Consider the following 12,386-nt stretch of genomic DNA (forward strand, 5'->3'; position numbering starts at 1 on the left):
TGTAGCTGTTAATGTGGAAAATGAACATTTAGCACAACAAGCTAAATTGTGAAATTAAGCTGCCAATCAGTTGATAATTTGAGTAGTAACATGAAAGAGTGTAGAAGGTTTGAGTTTGCTTTTAAAAGGCCTTTTTAGTGGCACCATGACATCGTGGTGCATCATAGCAGAAAAGGCACAGGAGGAATGAATTACCATACTGATGGCTCAGTTGAGCAAACATGTTCAACATCAGGGCCTTTGAACTGGAACATCTAAATGGAGCAGAGTCATCATTTATGTCATTAATAAAACCTGTGCTTCTGATTTCACAAGTCAAATGTCAGCAGTGAAAAAGTCTCTTATATGTTTAAGAATCTGAAATGTTGATGGATATTCTAATAAAAACTCAAACCGGCCAGAAGCTGAATGTATCTAACATAACAGAGTTTTGGGTGGCTGCTTCTTATGAATCCCCTATAGAAGAAGGAAATGGGAAGACTAAAGCCTAAAATAAGAGGAAATCCTGTATTTCATGGCTCGAGGGTCTTTCCAAAGAAGCAGGGAAATCCACAATGGTCCTCTCTGTCCTCATGCTGCCCTGAGACTGAGCATTGTGGCAACCTTTTGCCAAATAGGCTGCGGTTGTATCGGAGCTCAGCATTAATCAAATTAGACAGCACACTTAAAATGCAGTGCAAACACACTTCGACTATGTACTCACAGATACATTATTACGTGTGTGAACCGGTACCTATAGAATTATGGGATACAACTTGAATAGTGCTTTACAACATTTTAACTTAGCAAAAAGAAAAAAAAACTATGGGCTATGTAAATCCACGTTTTGGCAAACAAGTCAAAATCAAAACTGGTGTTAGTTTTGATTTAGGAGAAACCTGCATCCAAAGAGCTTTAAAAGCAAGGCAAGTCACAAAAAGTGATCAGAGCATTTCCCCTCTCTGTGCCAGCGGCCTCACTGACTCTAACTGGGCACAGGCTGTGAGCTTTGCATTACTCTCCATACTAATTTCAATTTCAATTTTCATTATGTGTGAGTTTGTGGAAACATTTTCCCATGAAGTCAGAAGCAAATTATTCTGTTTTGTGAATCAGTATGTATTTGAAAATGTAATTTTGCTCCTTGTGCTCCAGACAAGAAGTCCAGATGATGTCATCTACTATGGATGTCATCTTTAATGAGCTCACTGTATACCGACATCCTGCAGTATGTTAAAAACATACACATCTACTGAACCAATTGCAAAAACATGGACGCAGATGTCTAGTTTTGTCCCCATGAGGTGTTCAGCTCTGTGTTCACAGTTAAAGGTGGGTGTATGACCCATGTGAGCTGTGGGAACAGGAGTTTGTGGTGTAGGTTTACATATTCCCCACAGAAATTACTCCAGCAGGAGACACGGAGCCAGAGATTAGGATTTCAGGTTTTTTTTACATGAAAAGTTGGAACATTAAATATGAAAGATGATATCTTGGCAAGAACTAGTTCTACATGCTGCTAACACTGAGAGATATTAGATGACTTAATGGAGTGGCTTTTCATGTGTGAATGTCAACGTGCACACATCTACACACACACAGAGGAGTCTTTTACAACAGTTTGGTCCACACAATCCTGAAACAGAATATCCCTTTTTCAGCCAGTTATCGCATAGTGTGTGTGTGTGTGTGTGTGTGTGTGTGTGTGTGTGTGTGTGTGTGTGTGTGAGCTATCTGAGCCAAAGGACAAGGGGCAGGGGCAGGGACGAGGATGGAGATGTTTGGGGGGTGTAGAGGACATGAAGGGTGGGTGGATTGTTGGGTAATGAGTCACTGGAGCCTCCTTCAAAGTCTGCTCTCCAACCCCAACACCCCCTCGAACACCCGAGCAGGGAGGTCCACTGGAATCTGGGCCTATGGGTGGATGAGCTGAGTGGGCAGGCCGCATACAGTGTGTATATACATGGATGACAGACGCACACACACACACTCTCACACCCATACATACACTTCTTGTGTCTCTAACTGGGGTCAGAATCTCGCCGCAGAGGACATGGCCCCTGTAACAAAGGCTCCTACTGTAGAAAATCTGAAGGGTGCATGTACAGTGTGTGCTTGTCTGTACTTTGTATAAGTGCAATGCAATTTATTATCTTTCCATACTGAGCTGGTACACACACCGTGAAACTGTGTGTGTGTCATGTAATGTCTTTCAATGTGAAAATTCGACTTAGAGACACAAGTGTGTTCATTCATAAACACAACAACCTGCTGGCAACAAAATCCCTTGTGTCACATCCCTGTGTTAATGCTGATGTTGATCCTGGTAGCAAGTATGACGTCTGTATAGGATTTCAAACACACAGACACACCAGCTGTGACCTCATGTCACAGCTTTCACTTGCCTGTTTATTAGATCACCAGCAACTGTTTGACTTACAGACAGAGAAGAGAAGAGACGAGAAGAGAAGAGAAGAGAAGAGAAGAGAAGAGAAGAGAAGAGAAGAGAAGAGAAGAGAAGAGAAGAGAAGAGAAGAGAAGAGAAGAGAAGAGAAGAGAAGAGAAGTGTGGCTCCATACATAGACTTTATTTATACACCATACAACCTCACACTATAAATGTAAAAGCCGACCTAGGGACAAGGGTTGAAAATTAGCAATAGCTATAAACTCTTTGTGCAACATATCAGTTTCATGCTTTCTTTAGGAACTATGTAAATTTCATTAAACTGCAGGCATGGTGTAAAGGTCAAAGGTCATTCCTCTGTTTATGAAAAATTAAGAGATGTGATAAAAAATGATATATTTCTTCTCTCTTCTCTGAGTAAAATGTGCTCTCTTTTTGTTTGAACAGACAGAACATGATGGCCTTATTTTTCCAAGAAGGATTTAAGTGTGATGTTGATGGGTGTGTAGTGATAAATCCCCTCTGAGCAAGTGTGTGATTGTCTCGTTAAACTGCAGGACAGGATAAGTGCTCAGGGGCAAGACTCGACAAAAGCAACAGCTCCACATGGAAACCCCACACGCCGGCAGTGCTGCCAAAATGGCAACAAACCAAAGCGTGATACTGTCCAGCTTGTAATAACTGTATTTGCAGGTTTTATAATGGATGGTTTGTCGTTCACTAAGTTACAATACGGGTAAATCACTACCTGTATTCTAGCTCAGTGAGAGACTGTTCATTATCATGATTCTGAAGTGCCCGTAAATGAGTGATTGGCTGTTTGTCAGCCCAGTGATAGGCTGGCGACCTCTCGAGGGTTTACCCTGCCCTCATCCCAATGTCCGCTGGGATTGGCTACAGCCCCCGTGTGACGCTATAAAGATAATCTGTATAGCTAATGAACTGATGGATGGATGTCCATTATCACACCTCACTATTTTTGACACTTCTCACCTCCACTGTGGATGCAATGTTTCTACCATGAATGCAAATATGAGGAGGATTCTGTCTGTGTTTTAACAGGTCATGTCTACCTGTCTGCACAAGAAGACCACCCCGCATCCCTTTTTGTTACAATTACATCACATGATGTGGGTGGATGGCAAGGCAACAGACAGGCAGGGCATTGCTACAGCCACCCTAACAAATCAGTACTTGTCTAGAAGAGTTTTTTATAGTGAATCTTAATGATTCATCCTTTGAATCATCAAAGACCAAGTTTAATGACTTTGGTTTCATAACCTCCTCAAGGAAACAGAGCTGGTAAAAACTGATGAAATATACAAAGTTAGACAGATTATCTCACAGATACCCACATCAGGATCTGCAATCAAATACAGGAAAACACCCAAATTTACATCACAGAAATGACTGTTTTGTCTGGAAGTTGAACAGTCAAGTTTAAAAGTGTATGTTTTAAGCGAATAGTGACGAGAGGCTCCCTAATTACTCAGAATAATGGATGGTTTAAACATCTGTGGTTTCATGGCAACAGAGAACACTTAATTTGCTGATGATGGCCATGTGTTATTGTCAAAAGCTCCATAACAACTGGACTTTGAGAGGATACTGTTTTGTAAAAAGTATAAAAAGAATTATTCAAGCAAAATACATGCACTTACTGTAAATATTCTAATTAAGTGCAGTACTTTAGTTACTGTACTTAGTCACAATGGACCGCTGTCAGAGTCAGACGAGAAGAGCGTAGTGATTTACTTGTTTACTTAGTAGAGTTAAGCTGACACAATCTGATCTTGTGCAGCGAAGATAAAGAAATGGGCACAACAGACATCGCCTCAGGGTGCCCCAGACTGCACCAGAATGCCAGACTCCCTCCCTCGGCATCCTCCCTTCTGTCCTCTGAAAGGCAAGTCTGGACAAGTTCTCTGTTTCTGCCTCCCTCCTCAACGTGGTTCAGCTCATTTGGGACAGGCCCGAGCTGCAACAGAGCGGTGGCACCCGACAGAGCAAACATCCAACCTGACTCCTGCTGCACTTCAGCCAAAACACGCAAGACACACCCTTTTGCAGCTGGCCGCTCACTCAGTTTACCTGGGGATAAAATACAGAGGAGAAGAGGGTGGGGAGGACATAGCTCATAGAAAAAGAATAAGGCAGGGAAATGGCTTAGTAATGTGGAATAAAAGTCCCTTTTATTACTGTAAATAATATGATCAGATTTATGTTTAATTTAATAGGTCAATATTTTGTTAAATATGCTTGTTCACTTTCTTGCCAAGAGTCAGATGAGCAGATTGACACCACTCTCATTACTACATGCTAAATTTGAAGCTGTGACATGTTGTAATACAGGTTTCATAATACTTAAACAACCCACCTTTGTATGTTTCAAGCTTTTGAATACTTGCAGTAAAATTGCAGTAGGTTCCATTAGTCTTCTGATAACAAACTAAACTCACAGTAAATTTGATGATTATCATGAATACATTCATTTTGCATTTATTACATGCTTTGTTTATTTGGTTAAATTAAGATATTTGGATCTTAACGAGACAACGTGAACATTAACAGTTCATGCTGTTGATGTATAGTCTCTCTTGGGTTATACGGGGTCTTATGCAGCCAGAGGAGGCTGTATTTCAGTGCTGGTCATGTTGTAGTGGTGCTATCTGCAATGAAGTCAAGTCAAATGAGGATGAAACCTGCATCTGATAAATGTTATCCAAAGATATCACAGCTGTCTTTTTTCTTTCTTTAATATTCACAAGAAAGGAGAAAAGACAGTGGGTTTGTGATGGTAGGTGGAGAAGTGAGGAGATATTAGACTGTTGGAGTGGAGGATAAATGGGGCAGGGGTTAAGGGGTAAAGGAAGTGGGGGATAGAGGTAGGGGTGGGTCAAGCCAAGTCAATGTTATTTATAAAAAAATAACCAAAGTTATCTCAGGCACTTTTCATATAGAGCAGATCTAGACCCTACTCTAATTACACAGGCCCGATAATTCCCACCTCGAGCAACCATGATGACCATGATGCCATGATGACACACACAGACACAAAAACAGACTCACATGCTGAAAGCAGCAACTCCAGCCATGCTGTCACGGCTGGTACAAGACAATGATTATCTAGTCCCTCAGTCAAAGCTTACTTACAACTGTGGACTAATGCAAGATGGAAAGTCATGGATTGACATTGACTATTGATTAAATATTAAATAGAAAAAGAGTATTTTATATTTGAAAATCGTTTACATGGATCACAGGTGAGACAGGAGGGCCTCTTAGAAGAATTTTGCTTAGGGTCCTATGGAGGTCAGCACCAGCTCTGTCAACAAGTAACAAACAATAAAAAAAAAATTTGTGAAGTCTGGTTGATTCACATTCCTCCACTTCCGTCTGACTCAGTTATGTTTGAACGTTCCTTGCACTGGGTCTGTTGATGCTGGCTGTGAGTGGGATGGTGTATTTGACCAGAGAGCAGTTAACACCCCTCATTCATCCAGTACCAGGAGATGTAAACACACACCAACACACATGGACACAGACAAAGAGTGGATCCACTGGAGGAAAAGTGTTACAAACTCAGTATGTCACACAAGCTGAAGGAATATCCTTTGATGGAGTGCTTACTGCCAGGAAAATAAACACACACACACACACACACACACACACACACACACACACTCTCTCCAATGGCCTAATTTGTCACTCCTTCCATCAGCCCCACACATACTGGCGGATAACACAATGGTCCAGTGTGCTCCCACTCAAACATCCAGCTCACTCTGGAGAATGGGAACAAGCTATGGAGGAGGAGATCACCCCTTGATCTTTACCCTGCTACCATACTGCCCACACTCCTGCTTCTCCCCCTGTCTTCACCCTGTTTACCTCCTTTTTTAGACAGAAGACAAAACACATGGCTTCCAAAGACCTGTGTAAGAGGTGGTACAAACAGGAATTTGTGAGGACAGTTGAATCTGACCAGCTGCAATTCAGTGGCACGTTAAAAGTTGGATACAAACCCTTTGTTTCAGACGGTATCTGTCCTGCTTAAATGTCTTTGTGCAAGACACTGAATCCCAAGCATATCCAACACTTTGTTTTGTTTGCCGACCCACTGCTCTGACCTTACTGTAAAGTGGAGAAAGAAGAAAGAATACATCTACAAGGGCTAAACGAGTCAGAGCCAAACTGGAAGTCATAATCATCTATTCTAACGATTAAATGTTTTTTAGTGACAGAAGGGGAGTTCAGATCAGGTTGAGCCATACCAAACGCTCAAAGTAGTCACAGTATGCACTAAACCACAAACACATTCCACTTCAGTAATTTAATCTCTGTTTGGATAGACCTGACACTTTGATTCACCTCATCACACTTCAAAGACATTTTTCTCTAGAAAGCAGAGTGCAGTAATGAGACTCTGTTGTGCCATCAATCACATCACCACATGTAGACATAAGAGGAAATGAAGGACAGTTTCACATGAGAATGTGACACAAATCAGACTCAAATGTGAGCGACGGAAAACAGACCCGTTTTTAATTTGTCATTCCATGAACACACACTATGCCATCTCATCTGTGTCACTGCTTATGATTTAAAAGGAAAAGTGACATCTCTGCGCTGTTAATGCAATTTACCAAAACTGTGCCAACCGTTGTTCTTGTTTGTCTCTTGTCCGAGTGAGTTGTTTGTTGATAGAACCTGAACATCAGTCACTCTACAGGCCTCCTGCACTGTGGGGAGGCTCCTAAACACAATCCGGCTCCCCTCACTGGGGCTTAAATCTGTGTGTGGCAGATCTGTTGATCCATGTGGCGTCTACCAAGAGATTTTCACCTGCTCACATTCAACTCTCAGGCCTGGGCTCAGGGCTCTACACAGTAACCACATCAGTCAACTTCTCATCACGGTTCTCATGTCATTTGTGCAAAAAAAAAAAAAAAAAATGTTGCCCCCCAACATTGTTGAGTCTTGTGTGTGGGCTGCTGTATTGATGTTATCTGGGGGTTGTAGGATCTTTGTTGTAGCCCTCTAGTTTTGTCTAGTCTAATAGTCTAACATTGTCTTTCATCTGAACCCAATGGCTGGAATTATCAGCCTGACTGCTGCAGTCTAGATATGAATACCACTTCAACACCCTTTGTAAACATCTCCCTCTAGTGGAGAATATGTTGTGTACAGTTAAAGAGTTCTCAAATACCCATTTCCACCAAAATTAGTATTTTTTTTTTTCCCCCCAATGCAGATAACAAACATCTCATGCTGCAGTCATTTGACCCAGGTGTGAATGACTTTCCATTTCCGACAAAAGCCCGATGTTAGCGGCTCTTTGTGGGTTTTTTGACCAGTGGAAAAGGGGCTATAGTTTTTAAGAATAGCGGACACAATTTTGTTTTATAAGAAATGAATGAGAGTCAAGTCAGCGGCAGGGTTAAAATGTTTTTACTGTAGTGCTACAGTATGCAACAGGTATGAATGAAAACATCGGGCAACGTCATGTTCTCTGTAGTTTCATTCCATATGACAAAAATATCTGGCATGTAGAATCCCATTAACATGACAGTAGAGTAGAAAACAGGAAAATAAAGAACAGAATAAACAAATTAAAGTGTGAATAAAAGCATTCAAAGAGTCGACTTCCTTCTTGTGCTCTCCGATCCTCTCTTGTTGGGTAGATCAGTACTGGCAATGGAGACTGAAATTCTAGGGCTAAAGCCAAGATCACAGACCTGGCTCTGTTTAGCACAACTTGTAATGGCTTACTCGCACACATGTGCTCCCTCACACTGATACATACGCACTTGCAAACACAAGTATGATGAACCCACACAACCATAGGAGAGTGATTGTCACCCCTGGTCTCTGTCCTCCAAGCTGAATTAGATTAGGAAAGTCAAGGTTAATCACCCAATAAATACATTCTGAAATCTCTTTTTGAAACAATGACCGCCAGACAATTATATACAAACAGATTAAAAGAAAAAAAAAAAAACAAGCAACTCATTACTAAGTGTTTACATCTTAAAACAGTCACTTGAACATGGTGTGAACCAAGATGCACACACACAAACTCCTTCTGTTAGGCCTAAGTATCCAATTTTTTTTTTCTTGTTTTTCCACTTGTTCTCTCTTTCTTCCTCCATATTCTGCTTCTTTATGTAACTGATTGTACACACTAGTGTCATGGTCTAGACCAAAGCAGTTCTAAGCTATTAACCCTTCAGTTACAGGACTACAGGCACACAAATTCAAAGACACTCTGTTTGGCTCTCTGCCCTGCCTCATTCCCATGATCCTTCCTTCCTGCGTGTCACTACGCACACACACAGTGCTCCCTGTAAACAAGTACTCTTTGATCTTTCTGATTATAAATACTGTTTTGGTAAAATCATCATCATTAAAAGACGAGACAGAGTATATTTGAGCGTACATCGATACAAAACACAAAGAATTGCACTGTTGGAAGATTTTCCTTCTTCGTTTTGTTTACGTTGTGTTTTTCTTCTTCTTTTTGGCTTCAGCGTTAAGGCCCAAAATCTGGAGTGGAAGGGGAGAAGGAGAAGTCCAAGCGGTGATCTGCCTGCGCCCATAGGGCCTACTTAGGTACGAACAACACACATACAAGCACACTCACAGACAAACAGTATTGCAGGGCAATATAAAAAGACACTAAGGAATGGTGAAACATCCTCTCTGTCATTTCTTTTTGCAAAATCATTCTTCATCTTCATCATACATTTCATCTTTTTATTCAAAATCTTTTTAGCCGTGCTTGTCTCTCATCCCTCCTTTCCTGTCCAAAGTGCATGGGTGCCGGTGCTGTTTCAGTCTGGCTACACTAGGGGGTGCCGTTCCTCTCTGCAGATGACTGACAGGCGGTGGCTGTGGCTGTGTTTATTGCTATAATGTCCGTGCTCGTCCCCTTTCAGAGGAAACAGAGGGACAAGTTGCTCTCCTGACACTGATCTGAGGTCTCTCTGGCCCCCTATGCTGATTAGAGTCTGTGCTTTTTAGAGGGATCTAATGCCAGATCAGTGCCAGAGGGAAACTCCTCCCTGAGGAGCGGGCTCAGGTGAAGACGTAGTTGAGGAGGAGCTGAGAGAGGAGCAGAACACAGAGGATGAGACAGTGACGGCCTGTTAGCGACACACTGTCGTCCGCCGCCCTCTGACGAGCCAGTTGACGACTCAGGGCCACCAGGTTCCTAAAAGGAGAGAGAAAGGTCAGGGTGAACAAGTGTCTGACATGGTTCAGCAGCAGTTTATGAGAACCTGGAATCCAGTTTAAGAATAAGGAATAAGACAGGAATCCTTGAGGGGCATCAGGATAAAATTTAGGGGTCTCAAGATGACTCAAGGGATGAGGCATTTACGATTTTTAGTTGTGTTATGGATACTTTTGGAAAATCCTTCAATTACAGTGATCTGAGAAGGAAAAGCTACCCTTTGGTTGACCAGCTCACAGTTCTTGTCCACACTAAGGCTGTACCCTTTGATGAAGAGTAACAAGTAAATGGAGTTTTAATTTTTAAGGCTCTGCCCTTAAATCTAAAAACCTCTGGAAAATCACCACAAAAAGCTTTTGAAAGCAGTTTTCTGTATTTCCATTGTATGTCAATTTTTCTTGAGTCAATGCAAAATGTAGCCGGTCACTCTTCTTTATAATATCTTCACTATTTTATTCTCTAAATGTACGCAGCATTTAAACTTTAAGATATTCCTGTACATCACTGCTTTGGAATGATGTTTACTTGTTCCTCCAAAGAAAGGACAGTTTCTGCAGTCTTCATGTTACCTTGCTGCCTCCACTAATGCGTGTGTATAAACGTCTTATTTTCACCTCTGAATATCCTGCTGCGTCTTCTGTATAGATGTGATGGAGGCCTCTATCAGAGCAATGTCCTTCACCTCTTTACTGCACCGTGCACACTGGTTTGAAAACCCTGGGCATATGAAAGGCAAGAACATATGAGTTAGGTCGTGCAATAAAAAGACTGTGCGTTTGCGAGAGTGAGTGCATGTGTGCACCTCACCTTCATTGTCCGAGGACTCGTGTGTGGGTTCTGGCGTGGTGCTACTGCTCTCCGTGTTCTGGCTGCAGCTGGACGGCTGGCTGCTGGCCTTCCTGTGCTTCCCATTCACCTCAGCCTGGGCAGAGGCGGAAGAAGCTTACTTTTTTATGTTGCTCAAACTTCACTGCTGACAAATTGACAGTGAACTGCTGGTTCATGCATCACGCTAATAGCTGGATCATGATAGGGTTTAGCCGTCTTGGCCTCACTGTAGCAAATGACAAGTGAGACAGAGAAGGGCTGCTTGTGCCTGCAGGTGATTTTAGAGCACTGAAATGTCAGGGGCAGTCTGGCTTCAAAGGAAGAGAAGCAGCCTTCATTTTGATAAAATGTCAATGACAAAGCATCAATAATACAGCAACACAGCTGTAGTTCTGGAGGTGTGCAATTGGTCTGGCTAACCTTCTGCTGGCTGGCCCAGCTGTGGCTGTAGGAGAGTCCATTGTGTTGTCTCTGGCTTTTCTCATGCGTCTGAATCACTCCGTCCTTCTCAAACTGCACCAGACAGCGCTCAGGGTCCCACGGCCGCATGCTGCCAAACATTATGATATATTAAACTGCGGATCTATGCAGATAAGTCTCAACACTTCATTATTATTTTATTATCATGTTTTTCCTCTCCTTACTCTACAGCTCAACCCTTGTTATAATGACCTAAAGTCTAAACTAAGACACAACAGTGCTGTCCATCGTCCGTGCTTTATTTGCATGGTGTGTGCGCGTGTTCATACTCTGGGTGCCTGTAGGTCCATTCGGAGGTGACGGGGTCCTGATGGAAAAGTCGTGGGTTCCAGAGTTTGTCTCCTCTTTCTCTGGCCTCTCTCCGTTGAGCTTCCTCCAGAACAAACTTCTCCTGGGTGGCCCGCACCTGGTCCCGATCCATGATGGCACTGGTTACATCCTGCCACAGTCTGCCAGTGAAAGACAGTGAAATCAGCTGCAAATAAGGTAAATGTTTTATGCATACAGATGCTGTTGAAGTCATCATTAATGTTATTAGTTACACCCATCCTTACCCTGCATAGTCAAAATGTTTGCTGTGAGAATGTAATTTTTTATTTAGTCTAAATAACAATTTTCGAATGAAGTATTTACACAGTGACTGACATATATAGGTGCGTGGTTTACCTTTCAGACTCAAACTCTCCCTGCTGCTCCATCTTTACCACTTGTCTCTTAAGGCGGCTACTGCGGATGTCTGCACTCGGGTTCCACAGCGTCTCCTGCTGGCCTGAGCGCTTCTCGTGAATAAATACCTCACTGTCCTGATTACAACAAAGGCAACCAAATGTTCAGTCACGTCAGCCAAACCAATTCATCACATAGACATCATCATCACATAATAAATGTGTCTATCCATGTTAATTGATAATTTTCTCCCTCTTTTCTTTTGTCTCCTTCACAGGGAGGTCAAACTTGAAAATACCTTCCTAAAACCATTTGAAAAGAATTTTCAGATCATTTTGTCAAAACCTCCGTACTTTTTCCAGACAATCACTGTGTCTCTATTACCACTTTTCCACCAAAATTAGTGACTATAAGTGGATTTTTTAAATACAGGTTAACCCGCTAATAAAAGCCGACTGACCCCTTTTCCACTGCTGGTCGAGTTTGTCTCTCTGTTGGGACTGAGGACACAAACAACTGCAAGCAGGTGATGATTACACGCACTAAAGAGCCCTCTAAACAGGGTCTTCTAGTCTCCCTGCTGCTCCTATACCTCTGATTACCAGTTCTGCTTCTAATCACTACAGAGAATTACTGAATAGTCATTTCAAAATGAGACTGGAGCTGGGAGACAGGCAGAAACAGAGTATAAAGCTCTCACCCAGTGTCCATCAACAGTGGCCAGCAGCTCCTCTCCCACAAAGATCTTCCCGCTGATCTGATTCACGGAGCAGGAGCCTCCAAGGAAAGGCTG

At 42.3% G+C, this 12,386-nt stretch overlaps 1 protein-coding gene across 5 annotated transcripts in view; it reads right to left on the reverse strand.

Moving 5' to 3' along the window:
- Positions 1-7,820: 7,820 nt before the first annotated feature.
- Positions 7,821-12,386, reverse strand: part of osbpl5 (oxysterol binding protein-like 5) — a 43,219-nt gene continuing 38,653 nt past the window's right edge. For 3 of the 5 annotated variants that reach the window (XM_071503828.1, XM_071503820.1, XM_071503847.1), the window contains 7 exons: positions 12,294-12,383; positions 11,594-11,730; positions 11,197-11,376; positions 10,868-10,997; positions 10,427-10,541; positions 10,234-10,336; positions 7,821-9,598 (listed from right to left, as the gene is read on the reverse strand). In XM_071503828.1, the coding sequence (XP_071359929.1) occupies positions 9,463-9,598; positions 10,234-10,336; positions 10,427-10,541; positions 10,868-10,997; positions 11,197-11,376; positions 11,594-11,730; positions 12,294-12,383 (891 nt within the window). In that variant the 3' untranslated portion in view covers positions 7,821-9,462. The remainder of the gene's footprint in view (positions 9,599-10,233; positions 10,337-10,426; positions 10,542-10,867; positions 10,998-11,196; positions 11,377-11,593; positions 11,731-12,293; positions 12,384-12,386) is intronic. The other 2 variants (XM_071503855.1, XM_071503838.1) reach the window with 1 other exon arrangement.

Source organism: Trachinotus anak, unplaced genomic scaffold, assembly GCF_046630095.1.
Source record: "Trachinotus anak isolate AG129_WGS33_773 ecotype Australia unplaced genomic scaffold, CSIRO_AGI_Tana_v1 ptg000002l, whole genome shotgun sequence".
NCBI lineage: Eukaryota > Metazoa > Chordata > Actinopteri > Carangiformes > Carangidae > Trachinotus > Trachinotus anak.